The sequence below is a fragment of the Euleptes europaea genome, chromosome 19, assembly GCF_029931775.1.
Source record: "Euleptes europaea isolate rEulEur1 chromosome 19, rEulEur1.hap1, whole genome shotgun sequence".
NCBI classification, from domain to species: Eukaryota; Metazoa; Chordata; class Lepidosauria; order Squamata; family Sphaerodactylidae; genus Euleptes; species Euleptes europaea.
In genome coordinates this window covers 27,066,454-27,082,644 of record NC_079330.1, presented here as the reverse complement: position 1 = coordinate 27,082,644, position 16,191 = coordinate 27,066,454, and the positions used below count along the sequence as shown (strand labels likewise).

General features: G+C 48.8%; 1 protein-coding gene across 2 annotated transcripts in view; it reads right to left on the bottom strand.

Annotated features, from left to right (window-relative positions):
• SPECC1 (sperm antigen with calponin homology and coiled-coil domains 1) overlaps positions 1 to 16,191 on the bottom strand; it is a 113,860-nt gene that overhangs the window by 44,311 nt on the left and 53,358 nt on the right. For both annotated transcript variants that reach the window (XM_056865246.1, XM_056865247.1), the window contains 3 exons: positions 14,150 to 14,357; positions 10,655 to 10,728; positions 7,662 to 7,840 (listed from right to left, as the gene is read on the bottom strand). In XM_056865246.1, coding sequence (XP_056721224.1) covers positions 7,662 to 7,840; positions 10,655 to 10,728; positions 14,150 to 14,357 — 461 coding nt within the window. The remainder of the gene's footprint in view (positions 1 to 7,661; positions 7,841 to 10,654; positions 10,729 to 14,149; positions 14,358 to 16,191) is intronic.

Here is a 16,191-nt window from a genome sequence, read left to right as displayed (position 1 = left end):
AACTATGTTCTAAAAGCCGCTTTGAGTCCCAACTGGGGAGAAAAGCGGGATATAAATACATACAGGCATAAATAAATGCAGATGCATGGACCTGAGAGGTAGCTTTGTGAGGGGCCACAGCTGGGGAGGGAGAGCATATCTGGCATGCAGAATGTCCCCCATTCAGCCCCCGCTGTTGGGAAAGACCCTGGACAGCTGCTGCCAGTCAGAGCAGGCCTCAGGGGCACGGCGGAAGCAAGGTCCTGTCTCAGCTGGTGGGGCAGGGACCATGTAAGCTCAGAGCCCACACTAAAAATTGCCTCTAGGCAGAAGAAGAGGAGTTAGTTTTTATACCCCTCTTTTCTCTACCTTTTAAGAAGAGGAAGAAGAAGAAGAGTTGGTTTTTATATGCCGACTTTCCCTACCACTTAAGGCAGAATCAAACTGGCTTACAATCACCTTCCTATCCCCTCCACACAACAGATACCCTGTGAGGTAGGTGGGGCTGAGAGAGCTCTATCAGAGCTGTGACTAGCCCAAGGTCGCCCAGCTGGCTTCATGTGTAGGAGCAGGCAAACAAACCCAGTTCACCAGATTAGCATCTGCCACTCATGTGGAGGAGTGGGGAATCAAACCTGGTTCTCCAGATCAGAGTCCACCACTCCAAACCACCACTCTTAACCACTACACCACGCTGGCTCTCAAGGAGTCTCAAAGCAGCTTACAATCACCTTCCCTTCCTCTCCCCATAACAGACACCTTTGTGAGGTAGGTGAGGCGGAGAGAGTTCTGAGAGAACTGTGACTAGCTCAAGGTCACCCAGCTGGCTGCATGTGGAGGAGTGGGGAAACCAATCCAGTTCACCAGATTACAGTCTGCCTGTCATGTGGAGGAGTGGGGAATCAAACCAGGTTCCCCAGATTAGAGTTCCACTGCTCCTAACCACTACACCATGCTGGCTCTCACCACAAAGCCTTTGTCAACTGGACGAGATCTGGTTCAGCTTCTCCCCCCCCCTTCAGTTTCCTATAGGCCATCAATAAGAGAGGCGATTCAGGAGGAGCTACTGCCTGTTTTGCTCAGCTAATCACTTTGGTGGGCTTATTTGCAAGGCTGCTCCGAGGCCAACGGCACCCGTGGGAATCATGGGCTCTAAAAGTGACCTACCTTGCAGGGTGGTTGTTAGGATGCAACATCCCCAAGTGTCTTGAACCCCGCTCAGCTCTGAATGGAATTAAGCCCTCCTTAACCCTGTCTGTCCAGCAGGGAACCACAGGGGGTGTCACTGACCCACTCCACCAGCAACCCCAACCCCCATCCGTTCCCGCAGCAGGGCCACGGGCTTTTCTCTGGGTGTCAGTCTCCTTACCCGACAGGCCCTGAGGAGCGGCCACATATTGGGGGAGGGAGGGGGGCAAGCAGGTCCTCCAGACTCAGGAAACAGGAGCAGATGCAAAGCCAGAGCACCTTCCCACAGCGGGGACAGTGGCTACAGGCAGGCACGTTGGGGTGGGAGTGGGGAGGACATACACCAGCAGACAAAGACCGACTGGAGCGCTTAAGACAGACACATGGTGCAAGCTGAACTCTAGAAAAGAGAAAGGGAAATTAAAACACATGTTGAAGCCCTGGGGGGGGGGGAGTTAGGAGAGGACGGGGGAACGAGGCATGTTATTAGAACTGGGGGGGAGTTGCTCCCTCTTTGGGGTTGAAGGAATATCTTACCTGTGGTTCAGATGCACTGTAGAGACCTCACGGGTCCTGAAAATTCACCATCTGCTTCGGAAATGAAAGAGGACTTGGGGGTGGGGTGGGGGACGGATACAGTCAGTGACAACCTGGAGAGAGCTGGAGGCGGGAGCCTCGTGCGACACAGCAAACAGTCACACTTCTTTGCAGCCGGTTCCACGGCAGGGCTTCCAGTCAAGTAGGAGCCACAAGAACAGCCAAGAAGAACGCTCTTGGGAACAGGCAAGGGGGCCTGCTGGGCTCTCCTTCAGACAAGGAGCAGGTAGTGCTACACATGAGTAACTGTTCCACACCTTTTGTAAACGTAACGCGTTACATGAACTAGGCAGTTTCTCCCAGTGACGGGTGGCCATGGGCTCTCAGTGGCCAAGTACATGCCCCAATCCTGTGTTTGCCAGAAACACATGGGGGGGGGGTGTTTATGGGAAGGGTATGCAGAAGGGAGCTTCTCCCCATTGGTGACTATGAACGCTTCTCTGCAAATGCCCTCCCTTCCCAGAGCTGTTTTTTCATCTATCCAAACCCACATCTAGTTTTGAAACCCAGGTAAGGGGGGAAAACCCCTTTAAGGCTGAATTGGGGAGGAGGAGAGATTTGCATTGGAGAGCCAGAGGAAGGGGAAGGGTTAAAGCCTCCCACCTCCCTGCCTATGTGCCACATGCCCTTTTATAAGAAGTGGTGGTGGTGGAGGAGGAAAGTGCCACCAAGTTGCCATAGTTTCCAAGACAACAGACGTTCAGAGGTGGTTGGCCATTGCCTGCCTCTGTTTAGCAACCCCGGTCATCCTTGGGGGCTCCCCCATCCAAGTACCAACCAGGGCCAACCCTGCTTAGCTTCTGAGATCCGATCCGATCGGGCCAGCCTGGGCCATCCAGATTAGGGCTCTTTAGAAATAGGAGGGGAAACCTGGAGTTGGGAATGCCCCATTTGTCCAGCAACCATCCAGCTCCGTCCTCAGATATGCATTTTTAAACTGATAATGTGAAAGGGGCTGTATGCTGCCGATCGGCATGAGCGTGGGAACAATTCATGGGACCCAGCCTATGGTTTCCTCAGAATGTTAACCTTTGCTTAAAAATCAAAGCAAAGCTTTTGGTCCTTGTGGCTGCAAATATGTGCCTGAAAGCACTTATTGAAATTATAGTCAATCCAGAGCGGCTCCAGTGGTCAGGGGTGCTGGCATTTCAAATGCCCTCAGAGCTCTTGCCTAAGGTTAGGCTGATGCACATTATTTTTTTTGGCAATCGATGGGTGGGGGGAGAATCCAGAATAAGTGATGCAAAAACAAGCGAGAGATTTATATAGGATGCAGAATCCACTTTTCCTTGGAGCAGTATTTGAAGACTGGGTTTGTTTGTAAAGCATGCTAGCGCTTCTGACAATCACAACCCAATGAGTTCTCCCTGAGCACCAGGGATTTGGGGAGGGGCATCCCACCCTGCAAACAGGTTGAGCTGCACTGCAATATACAGCCAAGCCAACAGTCCCGAATTCCTACAGCAGTAGCAGGGTACACTGAGGACACGGCTATTTAGCTGGCGTTGACAATCCGAGGAGGAGGGCAATTCTGAACTCTTGCTGCCAAAACCAAGAAAGGTACCCAAGAGCGATGCGACAAGGAAGCCGGACAGACGCAAATGAGCAAAACCAGAGACAGACAGACATGTCCATAAAGCACGGCTCTGTAATGAAGAGGGTGTCCTTGGGGAGAGCTGGATTAAGCTCCAAGCCCATTTCCCGCCTTGGTTTTAAGGCTGTCAGCCTGGCAGGATCAACAGCACACCTCTGGGAATGCCAGCGCATCAGACCAGCAACGCCTTTTTGCTTTTGTGGAAGAAAGTGTGGCCAAAACAGAGTGGCATCACGGCTCTCGTGGGGAGCAGGGAGAGAGCTGCGGTCAAGAAATGATGGATCGGAATTCGGGTTTAGGGGCCAGTTTGACACAAAACTCCCAAGATACAAAGCAGGCACAAAGATTTTTCCAAGCGCATCTGACCCAACGTGACAGCTGACAAACTGAGCATGGGGGTGTATGTGTGAGCAGGCGCAGTACTATATATTAGGGATTCATCCGATTTAAACATGAGTTTTCGTTGACCAATCTGCACACGTTTGCATAGGAGTAAAAACCATCATTGTAAAGGGAAAAGCATAGCTCCCCAGTGCTGCCTCCGTCACAGTAGGCGGCAGGTGTCTCTCTTTGACAGTAAATGTTGGCGGTCTACAGTCTTCGATAAATACGGGCATTAAACATAACAAACCATTTGGGAAAAATAAAGCCTGCTTCCCAATTAAATTGGCAGCAACTTTCCAGACAGTCAAAACGTTTTTAAGTGATTGATCTAACTCAGGGGTGTCGAACTCAATTGTTATGAGGGCCGGACATGACATACTTGCCACTTGGTCAAGCCAGGCCGTGCCTCGCCAGCCCAGACTGAGAGTGGAGGTGTGTGTTGCTGCCTCGGCTGGCTGGCAGGCTGGTTAAGAGCTCTCAAGGGGACGGAACTGGCCTGCGGGCCTTATGTTTGACATCCCTGATCTAACTGGTGAATTCACTGCCAGACCAGTGCATCAATCTACCATTTCAGCCATGTCAAATGCATGAGATACATTCGTGTGCCTTGAAGGAAGAATGGGGGACAATCTAGACACAATCCAGTCACCACAATCAAACCAATCCAGAATAAAAAAATCAAAATATAGGGGGTTACCGCACTTTGTATTCCCAGCGATGTATTAAGAGTTTGAAAATGTTATAAAAAATATCGCTTTAAAAGGGTTTTTGGATACTACGGCTTTTAAATGGTTGGAAAACGTCTTCACAGCTAAAGGGGCCAAACAAAGTGCAAACAGTATTTTTTATAACGTTTTCAAACTCTTAATACATCGGTTGGAATTCATAGAAAGTGCGAACAGTACTTTTTAAAACGTTTTCAAACTCTTAATACATCGCTGGGAATACAAGTGCGGTAACCCCCACATAATGCGCATCTTTTTAGAAAAGTAATTTCTTTTGGCAGGGGCACACACACACAAGTCTTAGGGGAAATCGACGGGAACCTCGTAGCCAGTCTGAATTTCCGGCAGAAGTACTGCAACCCCACACAAGCCTCCATTGGTCAGGGAGCAGGTCTGATTCTCTGCCATGGGGAGAGGCCTCGTGGCCTCCCTGCTCCAGTCCTGGCACACGTGCACACACTCACCGAAGCATGCACACGCTCACCAAGTGTCTGGGACGCTGGGGTACCCTTGCAACAAATTGGAGGCGGAAAGCGCCATCAAGTCACAGCTGACTTACAGCGAGCCCGTAGGTTTTTCAAGGCAAGAGACAAACAGAAGTGGTTGGCCATTGCCTGCCTCTGTATCCCTACCCTGGACTTCCTCAGTGGTCTCCCATCCAAGAACTAACCAGGGCCTACCCCGCTTGGTTTCTGAGACCTGTGGAGATCAGGCTTGCCTGGGCCATCCAAGTCAGTAAGCCACAAACTGGTCACCACTGAGAGGTCTGAGGTAAAAAAAGTACGATAGAAATGGGCACAATACCCAGTGCCAAGTCCCTTTCCCTTAGCAGTCCATTCCTGAAATTAAACTTACAAGCCAATGAGACTAGGTCACCATTTCCCAAATTTCTGATGCACACCAGTTGTACTGAATTACAACTAGGAGTGCATTTGCAGACCCTGTAAGAATTCCCCACCTTCACTTTTCTGAACATGCCTCCAGAGCAGAGCTCGTACACAGACACAACCGCCACACTCCTCTGGTGCTGGCTAATTTTGCCGCATCTCCGTATCAAGGGGTAACAGAACAATTCAGTCCCATCCGATTGCTTCTTTTCAGTCAAAGAAGCAAGGCCAGATCAGTGAATCGTGCAGGTTCACTACAGTCAGGCTCCCCTTCTGTGGGTTGATATTTTGCATTAACACTTGATTTCTTGTGGTGTGCTAGAGCTTGTCCTACACACAATTTGGAAGCGAGTGGGCTAAGAGGATACAGCCATCCAGGTGGATACTGCCCCTTTCAGGTAGGATCTGAGCCAGGATGCTTCAAATCTCAGCAAGGCAGCACTAAGTAGCGGTATAGGAAGGGCTGCAAACATTTCCCTTCCTTGATGGGGCCACCATAACCAGCAGAAACCTCTGCAATATATATATTTTTATAAGCACATGCTCCTTAAACAAATAACTTTCTTAAGCTACCTCTGATCTCCTCAAAGCACCTCGCTGAGCCCACGGCACCTCAGGGGCAGGTCTCCCCCACCCCCCGGCAACCTAATTTAAACAGGATCAAGGCCCGGTGCCAGGAGGAAGGCTGGAGGGGCCGAGCTAAGCGGGTCAAGCAGACGGGATTTAGAGCGCTGTCCTTTGGGGAGAGCACCTGCTGTTGTAAACAGAAACATTCCCATTCAAAATACATAAGAACATAAGAAAGGCCCTGCTGGATCAGACCAAGGCCCATCAAGTCCAGCAGTCTGTTCACACAGTGGCCAACCAGGTGCCTCTAGGAAGCCCACAAACAAAACAACTGCAGCAGTATTATCCTGCCTGTGTTCCACGGCACCTAATAGAATAGGCATGCTCCTCTGATTCTGGACACAATAGGTAAGCATCATGACTAGTATCCATTTTAACTAGTAGCCTTTCTGCCAATTTTGGATTGCTTCAGGGTTACTTCTATTTTCTAAGTGATCCCTCCCTCCACAGGGCTTTTATGCTAGCTAGATTAAACGCCTTTCCATCGGCGGTTCTATTTGGGAGATTTAGTGGTACCCCGTTGGAAAGGAGAATTTGTGGCTGTGGCTTGAATCAGATAGACTTCATACATCATATTTTTTTGGAGTGTGTAATGCTAGTGGATCTACACACTAAATTTTTAATACCATTAATTCAGGACAGGAATTCTTCCCCTCACTCTTTGTTTAGATTCCTACTGAATGGGCACGATTCAGAAACTACAGAAATAGAACCATGTTTTTGCAGCAAGCTTTGAAGATAAAAATCAAACAAAAATATAATAGCTATTATTCCTGTTATTTTAGATACATGTTTTTTATATATACCTTATATTCACTGCATTCCGGCATATCCTACTTCATCCATGTTTATTGATATTGATATATATTTTGATATTAATACTGTATCATTTGACTAATTCTGGAATGCTTTGAACGACGTTATGCCAATAAAGGTTTTGAATTTGAATTTGAACTAGTAGCCATGAATACCCCCTCACCTCCATGAACATGTCCACTCCCTTCTGAAAGCCTTCCAAGCTGGCAGCCATCACCACATCCTGGGACAGGGAGTTTCACAATTTACTGGTAACTATGCACTGTGTGAAGAAATACTTCCTTTTATATGTTTTGACAAGATGCCAGTGGAAATGGGAGCAAATGAAAAAACCAAGTTGTTTTTTCCCCTCAGGTAGGGCAAATCAATATTTGGAGTGTGTCACAGATGTCCCGTTAGTGAGGCTAGGATCTAGGAAGCCATCAAATCTATCCAGTTACCTTTGCTTGTTAGCGCAAGTCCGCCAGAAAAAGGGGAGAATCCTTTAATAGGATCATTCCGTTAATAGGATTATGCTATGGCTATCTGTGACGTGGGGGGCGGGGGCCCCTACTGATCCTGGCTGAGGGCCTGACCACCTGGTGCCTCAGTGCCAGCAGGATTATCGGGGGCGGGGGTGGGGCTGGGGGGAACAAGTGGCCAGCACAGCACGTGGAACAAACAGTGCTGGAAGACATTTTTTGAGCAGAAGGCAACAAAACCTGCCAGGAAAGCTACACGAGAAAGAGACAGAGAGAGCGAACAGAAGTGTGCGAGTGTGCACACCCAGACGGGGGTAGAGAGTGCAACCCTAGGGCCAAAGCCCTCCTTCCATGCCCATATGGCACCCAAGAGTGGAAGGGCAGGCGCTCGCCAGCCCCCTACCTGCGGCTTCCTTGTGCTTCCTCCAGCTCCTTCTGCAGCCGAGCGTTCTTCTCCTCTTCCTCCAGCAGCCGCCGCTTCGTCACGCGCTGCTCCTGCTGGGCCTCGCACTTGATGTCGTTCGCCACCACCACGGCCGTCTGCAGGTCCGCTTGGAAACGGCGCCACTCTTCCGTGTCCTCCTACGGGAAGGGGGAAAAAAGGGGGAGGTTGAGCCTGGCTGAAAGGGCGAGGCTGGCTCTGGAAAGTGGGGAAAGGGTGGGCATTTGCCAGGGCCCTGAGGCTGGCAGTGGGGCTGCATCAGACCGCCACTCTCTCTTTGCACAGAGCACCTGCCAAGAATAGAGGCAGCATGAGTGATAGGAGCAGCACAGCACTAGATCTGGCAAGTAAAAGCAAAGGTAGTCCCTTGTGCAAGCACCAGGTCATTACTGACCCATGGCGTGACGTCACACCATGACATTTACTATGTTTACAGGGTGGTTTGCCATTGCCTTCCCCAGTCGTCTACACTTTACCCCCAGCAAGTGGGGTACTCATTTTGCTGTCCTCTGAAGGATGGAAGGCTGAGTCAATCTTGAGCTGGCTACCATAAACCAACTTCTGTCGGAATCGAACTTAGGTTGTGAGCAGAGCTTTTGACTGATGTTGGTTTCAGATTTCAGGTAGCCGGCTCAAGGTTGACTCAGCCTTCCATCCTTCCGAGGTCGGTAAAATTAAAGGGAAGATGACTGGGGAAGGCCCTGGCAAACCACCCCGCAAACAAAGTCTGCCTAGAAAACGTCGGGATGTGACGTCACTCCATGGGTCAGGAATGACCCTGAGCTTGCACAGGGGACCTTTCCCTTTTTTTAACTGCTTCTTACCACTCTGCATGGTCCCAAGTTCATTGCCTGGCATCTCCGCTTAAAGTGTCTCCAGCAGCAAGCCTAGTGAAAGACCCTTCTTTCTTTCTTTGGAGTAAAGCAAAGGAGATGGTCAACCATGCCACACTAGTTCTGAGAGCCGGCCTCCTACGACAGACTTTAAAAAGATAACAACAGAACACCGCTGGCTGTTGCCTACACCTTACCACTTAAAAGTAAGGTTCGAGTCCAGTAGCACCTTAAAGAGCAACAAGATTTTCAGGGTATGAGCTTTCAAGACTCAAAGTTCCATTCGTCCGATACGCATCTGACAAAGAAAGCTTTGACTCTTGAAATCGCAAACCCTGAACATCTTGTTGGTCTTTAAAGTGCTCCTGGACTTGAATCTTGCTGTTCTACTGCAGACCAACATGGTTACCCTTCTGGAACTACACTACAACACATCTTCTGCCTAAGAATATTTCTCTTTCACACAACTTGTGTGGCAGGCTGTCCCTCGCCTATAGGCCGCCCCCAATCTTACAACAGCTTCTCACCAATCACAACAGACCACCCAACAGAGACACAAACCCAGGAACTAACCCTCCAACAGACTTAGATGCCAACTTTTTCCCCATTTACACTCAGGTATTATGAGACCTAATATCAGCTACGCCATCCTGAGCTCAACCACATGCATGTCATCCAATTTCATCCAACTGCCCTTCTGCAATCTACCTTGGACAAAAGTCGGTCCCTACGTACGAGGATTAATGAACACAGATTGGACATAACAAATCGCAACACCCAGAAACCAGAGGGGAGACATTTTAATCTTCCTGGACATACCGTTGCAGATCTGAATGTCACTGTTCTATTAAAAAAATACCTCAAAGGCAGAGAAGGGAGAGTGCAACACAAAATTGCCCAATTAAGGCTCATTAAAAAAAAAAAAACAGATTCTCTTTCTCTCTTACTCTGGCCTAAACAGAGACTTGAGTTTCCTTATTCCCTACAATTTCTAATAGCACAACAGGACACACTCTTTTGAGACTTATTAATTCTTCTTAACATGTTTTATCATACTGTAATTCTTTACTGATGTGAGTTAACTTCTATTTGCTCCAGACAGCTTTTTCCTTGATTAGTTGTTGTTTATCCAACTTCAATATATGTGCAACCCACGAGAACCTCTGACTTCTCTCGTCATTCATTATGTTTAACACCCAAATCTGTTTCAGCCCCTCACACAGGGAATCACACCAGAAAGATTTACGACGGGAGTCATACCAGGCTTCTCTCTGATCCACCTCCTCTTTCTTCTCCCCCTCTTCCTGTTATTTTCCTTATTACATCCTCTAAAATTATTTCCTCACAATATCTGAAGAGGTGATCTCTGACTCATTCACAAAAGCTCGTGCTGGAATAAAGGTGGCAGTTGGACTTTTGTTTTTATTTTGCTACAACAGACTAACATGGCTAACCCCCTGGAACTTCCTTGGAAGGGCTGCTGCGGCTCAAGCAGACATTTATTTATTATTTATTTATTTAAAATATTTAAGAGCCGCTTTTCTTCCATATGGCACTCAAAGCGGCTTACAATATTGAGCTCAAGGGGGCTTACACTGACACACCAGGGATCTTTCTGACAGAGAGGGCCCACCGCTTATAGATAGGGCACCTACTTTGCATGCAGAATGATTAGTGATCCTTCCCCAATGCTTCTGGTTAAAAGGATATTCAGCATAGGGAAAAAGCCTTCTCTGACAGAGCACCTGGAGAGCTGCTGCCAGCCAGGCACAGAATTCCAAGGTAGGACTAATGGATAAGCCAACTTCACTATTCTTTATTTCTGTGTCTTGCCTCTTCCTGTTTAAGGGGGGGGGTTATCACCCAGGGCGCCTTGTTTACAGGCTCCAAATTCCTGCAGCCAGAAAAGCACACTGCTGTTTTGTGGCATGTTTTCAATTAGCAAGTTCCAAATCACTTTAATGATCTCTGATTAATCATGCCCTACGCCATCTGCAAGCAGCCTATCACTGGGCGGGAGAGAGACAGATCTGACCCACAGGGGAAAAAAACCCCCGCCCGCCCGGACACTGTCCTGTGTGTGCCCTGGTGAAATCAACCAGAGCCGGCTAAGAGCATCACCTTGATCTGCTTGGTCAGGATCTTCAGCTGCCTCTCCAAGTCCAACTTCTGGTCCTCCAGTTTCAGCAGATTACCTGGGGAAAGTTTAGAGGAGAAGATTCTCTTGTGAAATGCTGAAGAACACTACAGTGATCAGAGTGACTGGCTGGGAGTGGTGAGACCTTTTTTCAAAGCCCAGCTTGGCCATAAAGCTCACTGGGTGATGTTGGGCCCCTCTCAGCCTAACCTGAGAAAATAACAGGGGAAGGAAGAAGAAGAAAAGCTGTTTTTTATATGCCGACTTTCTCTAACACTTAAGGAAGAATAAAACCGGCTTGCCTTCCCTTCTCCTCCCCACAACAGACACCCTGTTAGGTAGGGGGGGCTGAGAGAGCTCTAAGAGAGCTGTGAGTAGCCCAAGGCCACCCAGCTGCCTTCGTGTGTAGGAGTGGGGAAACAAATCCAGTTCACCAGATTAGCTTCCATCGCTCATGTGGTGGAGGGGGGAATCAAACCCGGTTCTCCAGATCAGAGTCCACAGCTCCAAACCACTGCTCTTAATCAGTACACCTTGCTGGCTCTCTAGCTTGCCAGCCTGTGCTCCTTGGAGGAACTAACTAGCATGGTATAGTGGTTAAGAGTGGTGGTTTGGAGCGGTGGACTCTGATCTGGAGAACTGGGTTTGATTCCCCACTCCTCCACATGAGCGGCGGAGGCTAATCTGGTGAGCTGGATCTCTTTCCCCACTCTTACACGTGAAGCCAGCTGGGTGACCTTGGGCCAGTCACAGTTCTCTTAGAGCTCTCTCAGCCCCACCTACTTCTCACAGGGTGTCTGTTGTGGGGAGGGAAGGTGATTGTAAACCGGTTTGAGTCTCCCTTAAATGGTAGAGAAAGTCAGCATATAAAAACCAACTCTTCTTTTTCTTCTAACAGATACAAAGCAGCCGGCGCTCCTGTGGAACCTTTGTGGACTGAGCTGGGAAGGGTGATCCAAGGGGCAAAGGTCATGCCTTTGAGCAGGGGAGTCAGTCTCCAAAATCACACGAATGAAGGCGGAGGAGGAAAGTCCTTTCTTACCCAGTGCTGCCTTCAATCCCACGAGGATCCTTTTGCTCCCCAAAGTGTTGTGGGTCTTTGGGGGGGGGGATTTCACACTATTAAATAGCTCAAACCTAGCTCAGATCAACGGACCATGTAACTCAAAATCCTGTTTCCAATGAGGGCTAGGCAAATGTTCCCTCAAAGAAGCTCCTACGCAGGACCCAAAGGCAATAGCAACCCTTTGTTGCCTGTCCCCTGCATTTTGTGTTTTAAGGTAGACTGCCTCTGAACCCAAAAGTTCAATTTAGCTGTCATGGATCAGCTGATGTTGACAGACGTAACATTCTCATCAATTTGCCTGGATCTGTTTTCAAAGCCAACTAAACCGCTGGCCATCATTATTCTTTGTGTTAGCAAATATCTGAAGTTGGGCATTTCATTATAGCTTTTTGTTATATATAAATTTTGTTAGTCTTTAAGTTGCTACTGGACTCTTTCTCTTTTCTACTGCAACAGACACTGTCTTGGGAGGGGCTGTGGCTCAGTGGTAGAGCATATGCTTGGCATGCAGGAGGTCCCAGGTTCAATCCCTGGCATCTCCAGTTAAAGGGACTAGGCAGGTAGGTAAACTAATAGAAAAGCAATTCCACCTAAACATTAGGAAGAACTTCCTGACGGTGAGGGCTGTTCGATGGTGGAATGCACTGCCTCGGAGGGTGGTGGAGTCCCCGTCTTTGGAGGTCTTTAAACAGAGGCTGGATGGCCATCTGTCAGGAGTGCTTTGATTGTGGGATCCTGCATGGTGGGGGGAGGGTTGGGGTCACTGGGAATGTGGGGGGGGAGGTAGTTGTTAGTTTCCTGCATTGGGCAGGGGGTTGAACTAGATGATCCTGGTGGTCCCTTTCAACTCTATGATTCTATGTGAAAGACCTCTGCCTGAGACCCTGGAGAGCAGCTGCCGGTCTGAGTAGATAAGACTGACTTTGATGGGCCAAGGGTCCGATTCAGTATAAGGCAGCTTCATGTGTTCAACAAGGCTACCCATCGTGATCTTTATAGCTTTGTACACCCTGAAACAAAAATATCCCTGGGATAAAAGAGAAATTAATTTTTCAAAAAATCCTGCCCAAATTTGCTAAGGTTTAGGTTTTGCAAAAATTAGCTGTTTCCTCTTTATTATGCAGTCTTCTTGCAATGAAAGCCAAGAGGGCCAGAATGTTGTTTTCTGCCAGCAGGTGGCAATATTACATTCCCATACTATCCTGCTGGCCCCACTCCAGAGATCTTCATGCTTGCTGGTGCACATAAGAATCACCCATTGGATCTGCATTGACAATACTGTGGGAGTGGGGGTTTGGAATGCTACCCAAAAAAAACCCACAGGTGAACAGCATGCTGCCTATAAAAAAGACACTCCAAAAGCGATTTTATTTTGGGAAGGGTGGGAAGAATCTCTGCCCGCTTTGCCTGATCCAAATCTGCCCGCAATTTTTTTAATTTATATGGCACTAAAAGAAAAGTCACATTTTAACACCATTACCAGCTATGGATGCTATTTTATGTATTCCAATTTGGAGACATTATTGGCTTTTACTTGGGGGGGGGGGGAGAAGGAAAATGGTAAGAACAGAGATCAACATCTAGAGTCCTAAGCCAAATCTGATCCTTTGAAGGAGCCCCCCGCCCCGAATCCCTGGAGGAAAGATGTTTCGAGGGCATGAGTGCTGTGGAGGAAAAAAATGCCAGATGCCAGCTTTGGGGACCTCTCCTTGAAGAGGCTCTGCCATAAAATTAGCAGAGAGGCTAAAGTTACATTTGGGTGCAAGAATCCTGGGTTCCATTCAGATGCCTGCAGTTACTGCTTTCTCGCAGTCTGTCTCACTTCACAGGACTGCTATGGAGTTACAGTGCAGCTCTGAGAAAGATGTGACAACGTTGAGTAAAATAAATAAAACAAAGCAATTGGCTTGCTTCTCAACAGCCATGAGAGCTAAAACGGAACCTTCACGTTCAAAGGCAGTGTACCTCTAAGCCCTGGATGCAAACAGCTGGGGAGGCCCGTCTCTTTTCATGTCAGACAGGGGAGCTTCTCAGGAGGGTGCCTAGCCAGCCACTTGGTGTCAGAACCAAACCCTGGACCACCTCACTCAGATTCCGCACGGCTCCTGAATCTTGCTGGCAGGCCTGGGCGATGGTGGGGGCAGGAAGTGACTTGCCCGGCAACCTCTGCCCCCTACTCAAAATGGCCCTGCTGGAAAACTAGTAACTGATTAGGTTGGCTGCTGTTTCCTTCGCCCCCTGTGAAAAATATCTTGGGACAGTTTTTGCATTTTTCCGTCGACATAATCAACCTGAAAATTCAGATCTGACTTTTTTTTTAGAGAGGGGAATGGAAATCTCACCAGATTGCCAACTGACCTCTGCTAAAAGGCTGTCCTCTCCTGCTCCTCCCCCCCCCCCCAATTCCACCTACTCTCCAAATCGCTGATGGTCTGGTTGTCGTGTAGCTTGAGGGCTCGATGCTGCTCCACCTGGTCCTCCAGCTCGAAGATGGTCTCTTTCAGGTTCCTGATCTCGGCTTCATTCTCAGAGGTTTTCTCCTGCAGCTGGCGGCTGGCTCGACTCAGCTGCTCTGCCTGGCGTTCGCACTGCTCCTTCAGCTGCCAGCGCTCCTTCTCCACCTGGGCATGAGGGAAAAGGTAGCTGAAAAAGCTGGCGGGGCGAGTGCCCCTATTCTGCACAGGCACAGAAGAAGAATAGGTCGAGGGAGCAGAACTCATTTTGTGATGTGCTTCTCAGCTTCCAAGAGCCAAGTTCCTAGCCCTTATGATCGTACCAGGACATGTGGAAAATGTTTCATGAAATCACAGTGCTTGCTTCCAGTGGTTTGGAAGGGCAGGAAGATTCAGCATCCCCTTCGTTGGTCCTCTCCATGAATGAATCCAAATTAAAATTATGCAGAATCAGAGGAATTATGCAACTGGTTCTATCTGCATAATTACACTGACCTTAGTGAGGATTTTTAATTGCTTGGGCAAACAATTTTTATACACCGCTCTGATCTACGCTGCCATCCCAAGGTCTCTGCATGCCAGAATCTGGTGGTTCTCTAGGCTAAACCAGTGTGGTGTAGTGGTCAAGAGTGTTCAACTGGTATCTGGGAGACCCGGGTTCGAATCCCCACTAGTGCATGGAAGCTTGCTGGATGATTATGGGCCAGTCACACTCTCTCAGCCTAATCTATCTCACAGGGCTATTGTGAAAATAACATGGATGAGAGGAGAATGATGTCACCCACCTTGGGTCCCAGTTGGGGAGAAAGGCGGGGTACAAATGAAGTAAGCAAAATAAATAATAAAAGCACCATTCCCATGTGGTGGTCTACCAAGACCTTCTGTTCTACAGGGGATAAGGCCCAAATTACATTAAGATGTGTAAGTTCCTCTACTGCAACGTCAAATGTACAGCTGAGGGAGAGGAGAGGTATGGATTGGGGCCATGGTGCTGGGGAAAATACGCACCACCCAGCCAAGGGTTGCCAACCTCCAGGTGGTACCTGAAGATCTCCCCGTATTACAACTAATCTCCAGATGACAGAGATCAGTTCCCCTGGTCAAAATGGCTGCTTTGTAGGGTGGATTATATGGCACTATGCCCCGCTGAGGTCCTCCCTTCCCCAAACCCTGCCCTCCCCAGGGTCCGCCCCCAAATTTCCAGGAATTCTTTAATCCAGAGTTGGCAACTCTACTCCCACCTTGTATCATACTAAATATACTGCGGTCTCCCTCGGGTCTCATTTTCAGGGAGGTGACAGGCCTGCACCTGGGCCGTATCACTTCAGATGGCAGGTGGGGGTTCCATAATCAAATGCACCTCCTTAAAAAAATCCCTGTGAGTAGAAATGGGGTCTGCCAGGAGAAAGGGTCTGTGTTCACCTCCTTTCATGCTAGATTTGTGTGTGCAGGACTTTGTTTTAATGGAGAAGCCTGTGAGCCTCCCCTTGCAATTGGAAATGGTACAGTCCTGACACAGGTTTCACACCTCAGTGAGCACAAGGCTTGGCTGAGTATAGAAAAAGGAAAGAATAAAAATGCAGGAAATTTGTGGTTGTTAAAGCGAACCTCCCAGCAATAACCCCCCACCAAGCAAAGTCAAAACATGTCATCGGTTTTGACTTCCCTCCAATTCCTCACAAAGCCCAGCCTCGCCGTGGGCTCTCCCCTCCTCTCCCACAGGCTGCAGTCACCACCGACAAATCAGGGCTCAGGTTTCCAATCCCAGTAAATCAGGTGGCAGCTCTTGGCAGGTCCCTCTTCCTCTGCAGCAAGGGCTGCTCCCCAAGCCGGGGACACCCGGCGCAGCAGCGGCAAAGGTTAATTGCAGGCTCGGGTTACCAGTGCAAGACTCCCTGATAAAATGCCGCCCCCCAGCGCGAACACCTGGGCTCCCACAGTGATGCGAGCCGCTAATGATGTCCAACTGCCCGGGAGAGCAGGAGGAAGTGCTGAAGGCTGG